Source organism: Monodelphis domestica, chromosome 2, assembly GCF_027887165.1.
Source record: "Monodelphis domestica isolate mMonDom1 chromosome 2, mMonDom1.pri, whole genome shotgun sequence".
In the NCBI taxonomy this organism is placed as follows: domain Eukaryota; kingdom Metazoa; phylum Chordata; class Mammalia; order Didelphimorphia; family Didelphidae; genus Monodelphis; species Monodelphis domestica.
Window position 1 is genome coordinate 204,337,700 of NC_077228.1, and position 17,475 is coordinate 204,355,174.

The 17,475-nt window shown below is 45.2% G+C and overlaps 1 protein-coding gene across 1 annotated transcript; it reads right to left on the reverse strand.

Annotated features, from left to right (window-relative positions):
• Positions 1-418: 418 nt before the first annotated feature.
• GFAP (glial fibrillary acidic protein) lies at positions 419-16,846 on the reverse strand. The gene is made up of 9 exons (XM_001368231.4): positions 16,148-16,846; positions 14,307-14,367; positions 13,863-13,958; positions 13,219-13,380; positions 12,432-12,557; positions 12,004-12,224; positions 10,588-10,631; positions 4,345-4,430; positions 419-3,283 (listed from the first exon to the last, which is right to left on the reverse strand). The coding sequence occupies exons 1-9, from the start codon at positions 16,597-16,599 to the stop codon at positions 3,245-3,247; spliced, it is 1,287 nt and encodes a 428-aa protein (XP_001368268.2). The 5' UTR covers positions 16,600-16,846; the 3' UTR covers positions 419-3,244.
• Positions 16,847-17,475: the final 629 nt, after the last annotated feature.

Below are 17,475 nucleotides of genomic sequence, written 5' to 3' on the forward strand. Positions count from 1 at the left end.
CTTTCCCAGTCTCTGTCCTGCCACATGAAGCCAGAGTTGGCTAGGTTGGCAGGTAGAAATGGGGGACTTGGGACAATGAAAAGAGACTAAAAAACAAGGGAGGGGTCCTAGATGAGAGATATGGTCTTTTCTGGGCCATGAACTAGGGAGGTTGGGGCGGGAGACAGGCTGAAGGATGAACATAAGCGAGATCATTGGCCCTATGTAAGGTCTCAGATCTCAGATTTAGGACAGAGTCCTAGTTAAATCCTAATTTTGGGAATGGAATTGGTTTGGGATAAATGCCAGAGGAAAGAAACACTGGTGACTTTCAGCTGCGATGGAATTCAGGGCTAGGGGGGACAGCAAAGTTTGCTCCTGCCTGAGTTCTGGCCAGGGTGCTCCACTCAGATACAAATCAGGTGCTCACTCCAGGGAATGCAGATCACACTTGTTTATTTAGGCTCTTCAACTGACAAAACAGCAATGGAGTAGCAATGAGGAGACAGAGCTAAGGAAAAATCATGGTTGAAGGAAACCTGAGAAAGAGGAAAGGTTCTCCATTATCTTCCAAGGTCCAGCCTGTTGGTATGAAATAGGGGTCCTGGAATGAATGCCCCAGATCACTTTTTAGGCTTCCTGTGTATTCGTCTACTAGCAAAGCCTTATATGGAATGCTAAGGAGTAGATTTTGCCCAAGAGCTCCTGATTTTAAATCTACCTCCCAAACCTAATCTCTTCCCTTGATTCCATTCCTTAGTTTTCCCATTTTAAAAATGGGGAACAAGGCTGATGTGTGTGGTGGGAGAGAGGGAGGGAGGTCTTTAGAACATTAGAAATACAGCTAGTTAGCAATGTGTGAGAGATAGCTACCATCCAAGCAGCATCTATGGCTCCTAATGTGGACATTTCTGGACTTGGGGAATTACTAAGGGAAAGGACCACTACTAAATTTGACTTGAGGGCCTAGGGATTAAATTTATACCAGGAAACAGGAAATTATAGACCCTCCTGTCTGAATTTAAAAGAGGGAGGAAAGGTAGAGGAAAATAAGTTCAGGCTTAGATTGAGAGAAAGAGGCTATATTATCTAGATGGTTTATATAGAGAGGAATTGAAAAAAGATGGGGAAAGGTGAAGGGCTGTGGTGGTGGGGTGATCTAAAGAGAAGGACTGTGAGACTGTGACTGGGTAAAAAAGAGGCCTTAGAAGCAAACTACATGTACCCCTAAGCTTGGTAGTATTCTCTCTGTCTTTCTGTGTCTGTCTCTCCTACTCTTCTAGTTTCCCCAATAGAATCTAGCATTATGAAGAGTATGTTAACCTCTTAAGAGCCATGATACAGAAGCCAGATGAAGGAGCTAGTGAAGCATGGCAGGAGTTCTTAGCTTCACCCTCTCCACCTGGTTCAAACTGAGGAATGGGGGCGAGGGAGAGACAGTGCCATTGAAATAGATTTCCACCCCCAGGCTTCTTGCAGATCAGACTCTCAAGTCTCCATCGAACTTCTTCAGGCCTCTCCTGACCCACATCTGGGAATTCACTGAACAGCTACCTCCTCTGTTTCCTCTCTGCCTCTCATCTGCTTTCTCCCTCCACAAACACCAGAGACTTTCTTACCCCACCCCCAAAGTGTTTCCCCCCTTCTTTCCAATTTGAAGATCTGAGAATGGAACTCCAAGTGGCTTCCTCCAAATACAAGAATTTCCCAAGCCGTAATCCCCTTAAATGTCCCTGCTGCAACCACCTCTGGGGTGGGGGTACTGCAATGCTGATTCTCTGGGGCCAAGATAGTACACTGGGAAGTGTGCTGGTTGTGGAATCAAAGGAACTGAGTTGAAATCCCAATTCTGCCATTCTAGCTGGGTGATCTTAAACAAGTCACTTAAGTGGGTGACCGTGGAGAAGTTTGGATGACTGAACAAAACACAACTTGGTGACTGTTCAAGTCTGAGTAATTTGGGCAAGTCATTTTACTTAGTAACTTTGGATAAGTCTGAGTGACCTTGGATAAGTCATTTTACTTAGTGACTGGATAAGTCTGAGTGACTTGTTCAGGCTTAGATTTATATAGAGGCTATACTACATAGGTAATACATATAGATATGAAATGGAAAAAGATGGAGAAAGGTGAAGGACTGTGGAGGTGGGGAGGTCTAAAGAGGACTGTGAAACAAGTCACTAAGCACAGTGACTTGTCCAAGGTCAACTGGGTACTAAGTGGCTTTTGAGCTTTAATATCCCCCTCGGTAAAATGAAAGGCTTAGGCTACTGAGGCCTCTAAAGTCCCTTCTAGCTCTAGATCTATAACCTGAAGATCTGTAAGTAACAAGTGATAATGTACTATATTAACAATGACTCCTGACGTCAACTGGGATATTTGATTCTCCTGGAATTCAGAAGACAAGGGAAAAGAAGATTGGATTTGGAGTCAGGAGATCTGGATTCAGATCTTGGTTTCTAATGCTAGCTGAGTGACCTTTGGCTCCTGGAGTCTCAATTTACTCTTCTTAAAAATGGGATATTTTTGTCTACCTCACCAATATATTTCAAACAAAGGCGAATTGTCAACCTTAAATATAAATATATATGTGAGTCATAATGTGAGTTGTAGAAATTTGAGTCATAATTCTTAATAACCGAGTAATAACTACTTCCATGAACATCCCTGGTGGCCTCTTCCGGGTCAGGGCCAGAGAATGGGAAATCAGCCTCTGTTATAAGGACCCCTGCCTTTCCACTTGCTAGGCCTTATTTTTTTTCTTCTTCAGCCTGATAATAAGGGACCCAAACAACACCCACCCCCCTCCCAAGCTCCAACCCCTCCCCCAGTCCAGGAATGACAGCTCTGGGCTTCCTGGTGCCCTGGCAATAGTTGCCATAGAAACAAAGATGTGGGAAGGGTCAAGGGAGAGTCACCTCCAGCAATGTTCTCCCTTCTGATCGCTTCTCCTCCCTACCAAACTGAGTTCTAAGCACCTCTAGCAACATCCCCTAATGATTAGTGCCAGAAATACAGACGCTAGAGGCTCGTTCTGTCCAGTTAGTAGGAGAGGGGACTGGAAAATCGGAGAAATTGTGACAAGTGTGGCAAGTCCTGATGCTGATGGGAGCCCGAGACAAAGCCAGCAAGAGGCTGCCGCTGGGGGAAGGGAGGAAGATGGGAGCTATGGGCCCTGGCTCAGAATAGATCTACAACTTCTGGCACAGGGGCCAAGGCAACTACTCTGCCCCCTGTCACAACAGCTCTCTGGATGGCTCCCACTTCACACGTCTTTGTGCTCCTTCGTAGACTCCTTAATGACCTAAATGTAGGAAGGGAAAGAGAAAGAGAGAGAGAGAGAGAGAGAGAGAGAGAGAGAGAGAGAGAGAGAGAGAGAGAGAGAGAGAGGGAGGGCAGGCATATATTTAGTCCAAGTTATTTTCCACCAACAAAACCTTTTCCTTGAAAAAAAGAAAGAGGAGTATGGGGAGATGGGCTAGAAAACTGGAGCCCATTTCCCCATACTCCCCCCTTTTTTTTTAAACCCATATCTTCCACCTTAGAATCAATATCTTGTATTCGTTCCAAGGCAGAAGAGCAGTAAGGGCTAGGCAATGGGGGTGAAGTGATTGCCCAGGAAGTGTCTGAGGCCAGATTTGAACCCAGGACCTGTTTCTAGGCCTGGCTCTCAGTCCACTGAGCTACCCAGCTATCAAATGCCCATACTCCCCTTTATTGTTCAAATCAGAACCACATGGGGGAAGAAGACATGCTTATAATTCCTTTACTCTTTTTTTTTTTAATTTATCTTCCATCTTAGAATCAATACTATATTTTGATTCTAAGGTAGAAGAGTGGTAAAGGCTAGGAAATGGGGGTTTAGTGACTTGCCCAGATTCACACAGCTAGAACATATCTGAGGTCAGATTTGAATCCAGGACTTCTGGTCTCCAGGTCTGGCTCTCAATCTACTGAGCCACTGAACTGTCCCCTAATTCCTTTATTCTTCACTGAGATCATCTAATGGCCTATATACCTCTGGATTAATTCAGATTTTGGTTCTAACATTAGCTGTTCAACTTTGAACAAATGATCTAGGCCCCCCAGGCCTCAGTTAACTCTCCTTTAAAAAAGAAATAATATTTCTGCCTACAGGTAAGTACCTACAGATACAATCTTATTCAGAGCTAAATTGAGAAGAAGGGTAAGATAGAGCTTGGGCTTTTATCTTCTGATAGCTTTCCTTACACATAGCCCTTCCCTATGAGACACAGACCACTGATCATTCCTCCATGCTGAGTTCCCTGGAAAAAACCCTAGATAGTGAATTCTCATAATACTGGGCTGGGAGGAAGGGCTCCTTCCAGACTTCCAGTCAATTACCTCTCCATCACGCATCTCGACAGTCTTGACTACAATGCTTCTCTTGAGATGTCCTTCTGACACAGACTTGGTGTCCAGGCTGGTCTCTACGGGCAAGGAAAGACTCCTTTGTTAGGGGCAGGCATCCTAGGCACCAGGACCCCCATCTACCTTACTCTACCACCTACCTTCAATCATATAAGTTGAACAACAAGGCAATATACCATTTCCCCTCCACCCCCAAGAAAAAATATCTCCTAGCAAGAAGTGGAAGATAAAGGTTGCTGATTCACAGAAAGAAATGAGTCAGGGATCACACTGAAGAAGTTAAAAGATACTTCATTAGCTTCTCTCCCTCTTGGAAGAGAGAGATTAAATGCTTGACTTGCCTATTTTTTAAATTAAGAACAGGGAATATAAAACTTTACCCAACATAAGATGCTGGTGACAGGACAGTATAACTAGAGGGACGAGGAAGCCAAGCCAAGGGCTGAATCCAGGGGAAGGTTCTCAAAACAAACACAATAGAGGTCAAGGGTAGAAAACAGAAAAATTGTATAGTGGAGAGAAAACAAAAATCCCTGAACTGGGCAACAAAAGACTTTGGTTGGACTAAGTCTACTGTTAACTCTTTGGGTGACCCTTTTGACCTCAGTTGCATCCTAAATGTAAACTGAGGGATTTTTAAAACTCTTTCTTCTGTATTAGAATGGATACTGAGTATTGGTTCCAAGGCAGAAGAACAAAAAGGGCTAGGCAACTGGGGTTAAGTGACTTGCCTAGGGTCATACAGCTAGAAAGTATCATGAGTCCAGATTTGAACCCAGAACCTCCCATCTCCAGTTGTGACTGTCCACTGAACCACCTAACTGTCCCAAGGGATTTGTTCTTGGTGAATTCCAAGGTTCTTCCCAACTTTGACATTCTGTAACTAAGAAAATGAATCTTAGTTGAGTCCTTGAACATTGAAAGACTAGTGTGTAGGTTTTCTTTTTCTGGGAATGGAAGAAGCCTTGGACATAATACTTGGGTTGCTCAAATCAATTCAATTCACCATCCCTGGGCTTCAGTTTCCTCACCTATAAAATGAGAGGACTGGACTAAATGTACTTTGAAAGCCCCTTCTAGCTCAAAGAGTCTTTGATTCTGTGATCAATGAATTTTGAACTAGGAGGGACCGTAGGGGTCATGAAATACTCCTTGGAGACTCTGGGCTCATCATTATTCATCTGCCACCTAGTATTACACCCATGGCTAACAAATTCCCACCACCTCTTTTCCTCCTCATTCTTCCATTAATCAATGATTACCAAGAAGCAAACTATCCTCAATCTACTCTTCCACATCTGTCTCATTCCAAATCTTCCCACCCCTCTTAGTCTACCCTCCAGAATTCCCATTCCATGGTGAATCAGTATCCTTTCATCATGGACCTCTTTTTCTCATACTTGTTCTCCTGGAGACCTGCCTTCCTTCCAGAAAATGCAGGTCATCCTTTTCTTCATTCATGCACATACTCACCCCCAACCCCAACCCTGGCTCCCTACATACTTAAGCTGGTCCTTGAGGGGGATTCTAGCTATTTCTTGCTCCTCATTGCCACTTCAGACTGTTGTTGACTCAGCAAACTCTCCTCCCAATTCATAGTGTCAACATTTTCCACTTGATTTAGATCATGGTGGCTGTTTGCCTGGTAGCTCTCCCAGATCACTCAAGGGGTTTAGGGTCCACCTCACTGTCTTCCTCTCCTCCCCAACTCTTGCCCTCTTACTAGGAAGCTTCAGCATCTGTAGTAATGCCCTCTCAGAGGGGTTAACAGCCCAAAGCCTTAGTCACCTTAATTCTTATGACCTACACCTCTCTAATTCAAGAATATTCCTATACAAGGCAAATTTCAGTTAAAGAAATCAAATCTATTAATAAGCACATAAAAAAGTGTTCTAAATCTCTTATAATCAGAGAGATGTGAATCAAAACAACTCAGAGGTATCACCTCACTCCTAGCAGATTGGCTAACATGACAGCAAAGGAAAGTAATGAATGCTGGAGGGGATGTGGCAAAGAAGGGACATTAATGCATTGCTGGTGGAGTTGTGAATTGATCCAACCATTCTGGAGGGCAATTTGGAGCTATGCCCAAAGGGTGTTAAAGACTGTCTGCCCTTTGGTCCAGCCATAGCACTGATGGGTTTGTACCCCAAAGAGATAATAAGGAAAAAGACCTGTACAAGAATATTCATAGCTGCGCTCTTTGAGGTGGCAAAAAATTGGAAAATGAGGGGATGCCCTTCAATTGGGGAATGGCTGAACACATTGTGGTATATGTTGGTGATGGAATACTATTGTCCTAAAAGGAATAATAAAGTGGAGGAATTCCATGGAGATTGGAACGACCTCCAGGAAGTAATGCAGAGTGAGAGGAACAGAACCAGGAGAACACTGTACACAGAGACTGGTACACTGTGGTACAATCGAAGGTAATGGACTTCTCCATTAGTGGCAATGCAGTGATCCTGAACAACTTGGAGGAACCTATGAGAAAAACCACTATCCACATTCAGAGGAAAAACTGTGGGAGTAGAAACACAGAAGAAAAACAACTGCTTGATTACATGAGTCGAGGGGATGTGGCTGGGGATGTAGACTCTAAATGAACATCCTAATGCAAATACCAACAACATGGAAATGGGTTCTGCTCAAGGACACATGTAATACCCAATGAAATTGGGCATTGGCTGCAGGAAGGGTGGGTGGAGGGGAGGGAGGGAAATAATGTGATTCTTGTAACCAAGGAATAATGTTCTAAATTGACTAAATAAATTAATAAAAAAAAAGAAAAGAGAAATAGTAAAAAAAAAGAATATTCATATACAGATTCTCCTCTATAATCTACCAGATTTTATCTATGATTCCACTTCCTAAATAAAAAACTATGATTATGAAAACAAACAAACAACCCCCAAAGAACTATGATGGAGTAGCTAGATGGTGAGTTCTGGGTTCAAATCCAAACTCAAACACTTTCTAGCCGTGTGACCCTGGGGCAAGTCACTTGACCCCCATTGCCTAGCCCTTATCTCTCTTCTGCCTTAGTACCAATACTTAGTAAGTACTATACTTAATACTACGACAGAAGATAAGAGTTAAAAAAAAACAAACCTGACATTCCTCTAGCTCATGACGAACTATTTCCCTATATCTCTCACCTCCCCTTTTTTTTAAACCCTCACATTCTGTCTTAGAATCAATATTGTGTATTGGTTCCAAGGCAGAAGAGTGGTAAGGGCTAGGCAATGGGGATTAAGTGACTTGCCCAGGGTCACACAACTAGGAAGTGTCTGAGGTCAAATTTGAACCCAAGACCTCTTGTTTCCAGGCGTTGTGTCTATCCCCTGAGTTACTTAACTGTCCCCTTTTCCTCTTTTTTTCAAGTGAATTTTCCCAAACACACATCTGACCTTATTTAATAAACTGTGACTCACCTCTATCTCTGGAATAAAATTTAAACTCTGTTGTACCTTTTACAGACTTTCAAAACTTGGCCTGGCTCTAAGCTGTCTTTCTAACTCCTTTATACATTATTTCTCTTTATAATATAGTCAGACTAACTTTTCTCCCCTATTCCTCACACACTCTATTCCCCCATCTCCCCATCTTTGTATTAGCCATCTCCCAGGCTGGGAATGTACACTTTGAGCCCCACCTCTGCCTCGTAGAATCCCTCTCTTATTTCAAGTATCACCTTTCACATGAAGCCTATCCTGATCCCCCAATACTGGTACCCCTAGCAACCTTGTACTTTGTATTGCTTCTCCTTATATTTCTTCTGTGTATACAGAATATACAGGTATCCCACTGGCCCAATGGCAGCCCCTCAACCTGTAAAATCTAGTGTAAAATTTTTTGGCCTTCTCTTCATACCAGAAAATAAGTCTGAATTTTTTTCTTTTTCTTTTATGAGGTATTTACAGTTCCTTATTGTAATATCTGAGTTAAGTATTTGATCATCAGCTATATGTAGATCAATGTTAAGTAAAATATTTATTAAAAATACAAAATAAATAGTTTAAAAATTAAACAAATCTGAGGAGAATAATACTGAACATATTGCATATATAACAAAAGACATTTAAAAAATAACCTTTGAAATTCCCACATAAATTCTTTTTTTTAAAGCCCTTACCTGCCATCTTGGAATCAATACTGTGTATTGGCTCCAAGGCAGAAGAGTGGGAAGAGCTAGGCAATGGGGGTCAAGTGACTTGCCCAGGGTCACATAGCTGGGAAGTATCTGAGGCCATATTTGAACCCAGTACCTCCCATCTCCCATCCTGACTCTCAATCCACTGACTTGCCCAGCTGCCCCCCCTTTTTTAAAGAGAAGATAGTGAGGGCTAGGCAATGAGAATTAAGTAACTTGCCCAGGGTCACACAACTACAAAGTGTTTGAGGCCAGATTTGAACCCTAGAATGCTCATCCCTAGGCCTGGCTCTTAACCCACTCAGCTACTTAGCTGCTCTTGTCCCCCCTTCATAAATTCTTATGCCAACTAGCAGTATATCAAAACCTAAATGGAGAAAATCATGATATGGAAGAGATACCTTTAAGTGTATATACACATATATTTGTATAGATGTATTAAGTATAGACTTGTTATTACTTAAATATGTACTTGTTACCCCATTTGAATATAAGCTTCTGGGGGGCAACTGGGTGGCTCAGTGGACTGAGAACCAGGCCTACAGAGACAAGAGATCCTGGGTTCAAATCTGACTTCAGAATCTTCCCAGCTGTGTCACCCTGGACAAGTCACTTAACTCCCCATTGCTTAGCCCTTACCACTCTTCTGCCTTGAAACCAATACACAGTACTGATTCTAAGATGGAAGGTAAGGGTTTTTAAAAAATGAATATAAGCTTCTTAAGAACAGAGATTGTTTTATTCTTCATATTTGTATCCACAATGCCTGACACATAGTAGGTACTTTATAAACACTGACCAGTTGAGTAACTGATCGAGTGATGGAATCCAAGTCCTTCATTTTGACTTGAGTAGAGTCAGGGAGACAAGAGAAATCAGGCTTGATCTCTGACATTACTTTGATTATCAAGGATAATTATTATTTTGAGGCTTGATGGAAATTAGTAACTCCCCCATCCCACCTCATTTGTTATTTTTATCTCTTGTCTTTTCTCTTGTAATTAATGAGATTTTCTCAAAGTGGAGAAATTCCTGTTGTTTAAATAAAGAGCTCTCTCCATGTCTTTGATTTATGAGATAAATCTATGAGAAATTGCTGGAAGCAGATAGTGTTTGGGTGAATAGGCCATGGGTCACACAGTAAGTGCCTGAGGTGGGATTTGAACCCATCTCCCCCTTTATTACTGCCTCTGGGAATCTCTAGCTCCCTTCAAGGCCCAGCTCTAGTTCTAATGCTATCCCCTTTCCAGCCCCATGTTGAAATGCATGTGTATAAAGCTTAATATTTCTTATCTTTGGGAAGCAGCTGGATAGCTCAGTGGATTGAGAGACAGATCTAGACATAAGGAGGTCCTGAGTTCAAATCTGGCCTTAGATATTTCCTAGCTATGTGACCCTGGGCAAGTCACTTACCCAAATTGCCTGGCTCTTTTACCACTCTTCTAGCTTGGAACATATGTATATTTCTTATCTTTAGGCATGTAGACTCCTTGAGGGCAAGCATTGTCTTGTTCTCTTATCTGTATCCCCAGCACCTAGCACAGTGCCTGGCACAGAGTGTGTGCTAAAAAAAAATTTGTGGAATATTCCCAGACTCCAAGACTCAAACTTTATCCACTATGTCATGTCGACTCTTCTTCCCTAGAGTAATTGGAGGAATCCCCCTTCCTAGAAAATTCTCAGAAGATTATGTGAGATGGTGGGGAGGGGGAAGGGAAGCTGAGAGATCACTTCGTGTTCTCCCCACAGACTCCTAAAGAATGAGTCTCAAGTGGGAGAACACGTGGTAAGAGCCAAGAGAGGGACACTCCATAAGACCGTTTGAAGAAAGACTTAGAGGGTTGTCTGGGAGCTGCCTTGAGGCCCCCAGAGGATGCATATTGGCAAGAAACCTTGGTGTTCCCAAAAGCCTTCAGCTGGACACCCTCTTTGCCTCATAGACACTGGAATAAATACCTCAACAGGCACATGGGACCTTTCCTCTCAGAGACCTCAGTGGGTCTTTTGCCTCCCCAAGTCTTCACACTCCACCCCACTCCCTCACTCCAGCCATCCCCACTGACCTCGGATTTGCAGATTGGAGAATGTCTGTACTGGAATGGTGATGCTAAAAGGGAGCAGAGAATGAGTGGGATGAGCAGATTTGGAAGGGTCTGGGGGTAGGGGAGACCCCACTCTTTCTTTGCTCTCTGGGAAAGTCAAGGCATAAAACGAAGGTCAAAACAATTCCCTCTATCTGTCCCATTCACAAACAACCCTGTCCCGGCTTATTACAACAATGACAGAGATCTGAGATCTGTGCAATCTCTCTCCAAGGTCAGGGAAATATGTATGCTGGGCTTTCCATGGGCTCTTGCTCAGCCTCCTAGCTTCCCAGACAAATAATTTCAGACAGGTCTTGGTGGGGAATTGAATTTTTAAAAAATCCTTACCTTCTGTCTATTGGTTCTAAGACAGAACCAATACTGTGTATTGGTTCTAAGACAGAAAAACAGTAAGGGCTAGGCAATGGGGTTAAGTGACTTGCTCAGGATCACACAGCTAGAGAGTGTCTCAGGCCAGATTTGAACCCAGGACCTCTCATCCCCAGGCCTGGCTCTCTAGCCACTGAGCCACCTAATTGCCCCTAGAATTGAAGTTTCTTTAGGATCAAAGGAGTGCTATAAGCATACTTTGTCTGAGAAGACTCCCCTAGGAAAAGAGATAGATTCAGAAAAAAAGGCAGACAGATGATTTGGATGTTATAAAGTTGGGTTAGGAATCTGAGAGAAGGGAATGGAAAAATCCTGGGGTAGGAGGTTGAAGAATCCTCAGCAGTTGAATTTTAAAGCAGTTATGGGTAGAGAGAAGTGGAAAGTCAGGGGAGAGGAGGTATAATGGGAAGGGTAATGGGGAATGACAACAGGGAAGGGGAGGAACGATAAGAACAGAGGTGGACCTTGAAAGACCGGGGAAGGGAAGGATAGGGAGGACTTTGGAAAGGACACCAAGGGCAACAGTAAGAGGGTGAGCATTGCTGATCCCAAAGGTTTTAGCTATCCCATAGTATTGATGGGCAAGGAAGGAGGAATCAGGAGCCTATGGGCCAAAGGATCATGGGAACTAAGTCAAGGGATTCATAAATTGGGATGAGAATAGAGTGAGTAGGTACCTAGGGTACCAAAATTTAAATGGTGATGACAGTACTTGCATTCATTTGCAGGACAGAAACCATTGAGTGTAGCAATAATAATTATTTAAAATAGAAAGCTATGAGATAGTATACTTATAGTATATAGCAGATGGTCTCTTCCCATGCCCATTTCTGATGGTAACTTGCTTAGCTATCTCTGAGGGTTCATTTCCTGCCACTTGCCATGGGGAATTTGGGGTTGCTTGCTCTGGGTACAGAAATTGCTGTTTAGGGTTCTGAGGATGGGACCTCCTAGTCAGGGGCCAGAATATGGAGGGCCCAATTAGCAGGAGCCACTAAATCTTACCGGCTTTCCTCCCCCTCCAACAGTTTCCTGTAGGTGGCAATTTCAATATCTAGGGCCAACTTGACATTGAGCAGCTCCTGGTACTCTTGCAGGTGCCGGGCCATCTCATCCTTGAGGCTCTGCCCATCTTCCTCCAGTCTCGCCAATGCTTCCTGGTAGCCAGCTGCCTCCCTGGCATGCCGCTCCTCCAGTTCTCGCATCTGCCTTTCCAGGGACTCATTCTTCCCAAACAAACCAAATGGCTCTTGTCTTTATAGGATCCATCCTGGGATACCACCCCGGGGACCACCCCCTAAGCACCCTCAGACAGCCCAGGCCTTGGAGGTGAGAGGACTTGAAGCACAGCACAAGGGATACATTATCTTAGTCCATGCCTATGTGGTCCCATCTGCCCAACAGTAGGGTCTTTGCCCCTCTCGCTTGCTCACAGTGCCACGAAGGGACTCCAGGTCACAGGTCATGGACTGCAGCTGTCGACGGTACTCATTGGCCTCATGCTTGGCCTGATGCAACAGCTCCACGTTCCGGGCTGCAGCATCTGTCAAGTCTGCAAACTGGCAGGGGATGGAAGAAAGCAAATCAGTGGGCTTGGGTGAGGATGGGGAGGTAGATAAACTTGGGGTTAGCATTGGGAAGACTCGGGGAGGGAAAAAGTGCTGGCCTAGTTTGGAGTATAGACAAAAGAGGAATGGGTCTAGAGGGGGTTGGGGGGGACAAGGGTAGGAGGTAGATTTTGATGCCTTCCTTGGAGCCCTCCCAAAATTCCATTAACCCTAGTCACCCCAGTTTATCTACCCTGCTACTCTCACCCAAGCCTATTGGTTCTCTTTACTCCATTGTCTGCCATGCCCTTCATTTCTCAGAGAAACAAATATGATAGATGATAAGTATGAAAAAAAAAACAAGGTAGAAGGACAGCTGGATGGCTCAGTGGATAGAGAGCCAGGCCTGGAGTCAGAAGGTTCAAACCTGGTCTCAGATACTTCCTAGTTGGGTGATCCTGGACAAGTCACTTAATGACAATTGCCTAGCCCTTGCCCACTAAGAATATAAGGGTTAAACACACACACATACATGCACAAAGAACAAGGTATCATACAAATGTAGAACCAGAGCAAAATGGCATTTCTATTGAGAAGGAAGAGATGCCACAGGGTAGGCCTGGAGAACCTGGGGCTCAGAAATAAGGATTTGAGGTCTGGAGGGCAGACCCACCTTGGACCGGTACCACTCCTCAGTCTCCTGCATGTTACTGGAGGCCATAGCCTCGTACTGGGTTCGGATTTCACGCAAGGCAGCAGTGAGGTCTGGTTTGGCCACATCCAGTTCTACATGTACTTGATGCTGGGTCAACTGTTCCTGTAGCTCTCGAAGCTCCTGGATGGGGAAGGGGAGAAAGTGGAGGCCTGGGTATCTCCCAGGAACTGACTGGATCTGACCAACCTTCCTTTCCCTCCCACCTCGTTGATCCCACCTCCTCGATTCACAGGGACTGAAAGGTTGAAGATGAGAAGCAATGAGGCATAGAGATCTGTGAAATGCTTCCCCTCTCTCTTCTCCTCTCTTGGGGCAGGGCTAGGGGAGGAGGGGGGAAGGGAGAGAGTAAAAAGAGAAAGAAGAAAGAGAGGAGGGAGGGGGAGAGAGAGAGAGAGAGAGAGAGAGAGAGAGAGAGAGAGAGAGAGAGAGAGAGAGAGAGAGAGAGAGAGAGAGAGAGAGAGAAGAGAGGAGAAAGGAGATTGCTTATAGCCATGGCTATGAGCATTGGGTATTTGCATACATGTAACTGTCCAATGTGTGCCTGGGTGTTTGGGGGTGGGGGGCTAACAAGGGAACATCCTGGTACATCCTGGTGCTCTCACTTCTTCATGAATCTTCCTGAGAAAGCGGATCTCTTCCTGTAGGGACTCGACCTTCCGTTCCAGATCCAGGCGGGCCAGAGCAGCTTCATCAGCCTCCTGTGGCAGGGAAAGGAGAAGGACTAGCTCTGACCCCAGGATAGCCCCTTCCCCACCCCTCTATCTACACACACATACACTCTCCTTATCCCTTAGCTCTGGCCCAGCTCTTGTTCTCCAGGGACAGACTCTCCACTGGGACCAAGGAATAGGACAAGAGATGAGTCCAACAGGGACAAAAGAGAGGGCTAGAGTCAAGCCAAGGCCAGGGGAGGAGGGCAAAGCTCAAGATCGATGGATTTGGGAAAGAAATAGAGGATGGGGCAGAGACAACAGACAGGGAGAGGCTGAGCTTAAGGGATGCCACCTTTTATCCTGGTTCCCTCAAGGCCCTCCAAATCCCCTGACCTGTCTATAAGCTGTTAGGCTGTTCTCTGCCTCCAGCCGAAGGTTGGTTTCCTCCTGGAGCCTGAAGGAAAGGGAATAAGCATTTTTATAACACTTAGTTTGCACCAGGCACTTTTTTCAAGTATGATCTCCTTTGATCCTTATAATAACCCTGTGAAGCAGGTGCCATTACTAGCATCCTTATTTTACAGTAGAGGAAACTGATGCAAAAAGATACTGAAGTGGTTGCTACTTCCTTCCCCATCTCATTTTAAAAATGAGGAAACTGAGGCAAGTAGTGACTTGTCAGGGTGACACAATTAGGAAATGTCTGAGGTTGGATTTGAACTTGTCTTCCTGACTCCAGGCCCAGGACTCTGCCCATTATGCCACACAGTTACCTCAAAATGACCATGAGACATTTGAATGCTACAGAGAAAAGAGTCACAATAGTCCCTGGAGGTAAAGGAGAAATTAGGGAAGGGCAAAACCTTTGGCCCTGACACTATACACAGGCTCCTACAAACACACATCAGATAGAATCTTCATCATAGATTCTTGGGGCTGGAAGGGATCTCAGCCATCATTTTGTCCCTTTCTCTCATTTGACAGAAAATGGAGGCCCAGGGAGTGACTTGCCCAAGGTCATGTTGCTAATTAATGGATTACATACACATGTTATTTTACTTTTTAAAAATCCTGTCTTAATATCATTTTTTCTTTTTTAAAAATATTTTTAACCCTTACCTTCCATCTTGGAATCAATACTATGTATTGGTTCTAAGACAGAAGAGTGGTAAGGGCTAGGCAATGGGGGTTAAGTGACTTGCCCAGGGTCACACAGCTAGGAAGTATTGGAGGCTGTATTTGAACCCAGGACCTCCCATCTCTAAGGCTGTCTCTCAATCTTCTGAGCCACCCAGCTGCCCCCTAAAGAACAATTTTACAGCAGTTTCATCTACATCCAGGATCTCTCTCTTTCCCATGCCCCAAACACTCACATATTTCCCCAATTTACCTCACAGTCCTGGGTCCCAGAGAGAGCAAGCAAGATACCCAGAGTAATCCTGTCAGACAAAAGTCACCAGAGGCCAGGCACTGAGGCTTGTCCCAGAGTTCTACACCAGAGTGAGCTACTGCTCCAAGAATCAGACACATTTTCCCCAGGGGAGAGAATAGGAAGAAAAGCCTCCATAGTTTCCAGATTTGGCCCTGAGATCTGCTCCACCTACACCTTTTATTTAGCCTTCTCAAACTGACCTCCATCTCCCCACTCTGTGAATGTTTTTAGTTTTATCTCTTGTTTTCCCCACCCTCATGGCAGACCCAAGAAGCAGGGATCACTCTTATTAAGTTAGGGAAAACATCATTACATCACAGATTTAGAGAGAGAGGGCACCTCAGAGATCATCTAATCTAACCTCTGCATTAAAACAAACAAACAACCCCCCCCAAAACCCTTACCTTACCTTAAAATCAATTCTGTGTATTTGTTCCAAGGCCAAAGAGTGGTAAGGACTAGGCAATGGGGGTTAAATGACTTGCCCAGGGTCACACAGCTAAGGAAGTGTCTGAGGTTAGATTTGAACCCAGGACCTCCCATCTCTGGGTCTGGCTCTCTATCCACTGAGCTACCCAGCTGCCCCCACCAACTCCTTCATTTTGCCAATGAGGAAATGGAAGTCCAGACAGGTGGTGAGAGCCAAAGTTATGCAGCAGAGCCAGGATTTGATCCCATGCCCTGGGACTCCAAATCCAGCACTTTACTACTGTACCACGCTCTATAGAGGGAACCCAACCTATTCGGAATCACACTGAACCCTCTCCTCTCCCATTTTCCCTTCAGACAACCATCTACTCACTTTTGCCTCAGCGTGGTCAGATCTTCAGCCAGGTTATCCCTCTCGATCTCTAGCCGGGCACTGCTTGCATTCAGCTGATCCAGCTCAAGCCGGAGTCGATGCAGCTCAGCCTGGTAGACATCAGCCAACTTGGTCGGCTCTTTGCCCCGAAGCTGGTTGAGCTCCCCTGCCAGGACCTTGTTTTGTTGTTCCAGAAAACGGACCTTCTCGATGTAGCTGGCAAAGCGGTCATTGAGCTCCATCATCTCGGCCCGTTCGCTGGACCGTGTTTCTTTGAAGTTGGCATTCAGTGCCTCAGCCAGTGAGAAGTCTACCCGGGTAGGAAGTGGAGGTGGCATTCTGCTCGGGGAGAGCCGGGCGGCTGGAGCCAGGCGGCGAGCACCAGGGAAACGCACCACAACCTCAGAGGCATAGGAGCGGCGGGCAGAGGAGGTGATGCGCCGTCTGTCCATCTTGGCTCTGGCTGGAGCGGGGGCTCCAAAGGGGCTTTATAGAGAGGCACACCCAGCTCCACTACCCTGAGCTGTTGGTGCTTGGCACTGCCCATGTTTGTTTTGGCACTGTCCCTTAGAAAGGGATTTGGCGCTGCCCAAAGAAAGCCCCCTGGAGGGGAGCCCTCCTCTCCCACTCCCCCCTTCTCATCTCACCACTCTGCTGAAGGGAGGAGGGAGAGAAAGAAGGCCTCCCTGTATTTTTTCTGGCCTTTGTATTCTCCAGGGAATTGGAATAAATTGTTCTACCATGACCCACCTCATAGTAGTTCTTCCCACTCTGAACAAAGGGCTTCTTTGGGGCATTCTCTTCTCTGAACAGGGGCCAGGACTCTGCTATTCCCCAAAATTCTTTCTCTCCTTGTTTCCCACTCTATCAAGAGCTTTTTGGACTTGGGGTTTGGCCAGGAGCTACTAGTCCAGAAACCTGGCTCCTAGAATCTCAAAGCAGGAAGAGACCTTCAAGACCTTTTAACCCAACCATCTCATTTTACAGAGGAGGAAACAGAGGTCTAGAGAGGTCCTCAATTATGTCCAAGTTCACTTAGGTAGCTAGTGGCAAAAATAGGCTTAGAACTCAGGCCTCTTATCTTATATTCTAGTACTCTTTCCATGATCTCATGCTCTTGAGACTTGGTCTTCCTTCTCGAAAAAAGAGGGGAATGATGACTTTGGGGGAAGTGGAGGTGGAGGAGCTTTAGGATGAGAGAGGGGAAGACATAGGATTCCCTTGGCTTGCCCGACCATGCCACCCTGCCTTGGCCCATAAGCCTCCTCTGACTAAGTCCCCTCACCAGAGTCCAGGACTGGACAGCTCCACAAAGCCATTACAGATGG

Bases quoted from the DNA above. Each gene is read 5' to 3' on its own strand.
- GFAP (XM_001368231.4), bottom strand. From the start codon at position 16,599: ATGGACAGACGGCGCATCACCTCCTCTGCCCGCCGCTCCTATGCCTCT. The intron at 12,225-12,431 runs GTGAGCAAGCGA...TTGTTTGGGAAG, and splicing joins TGGAGTCCCTTCGTGGCACT to AATGAGTCCCTGGAAAGGCA. The intron at 10,632-12,003 runs GTAAGATTTAGT...GCTCCCTTTTAG, and splicing joins TTGGAGGGGGAGGAAAGCCG to CATCACCATTCCAGTACAGA.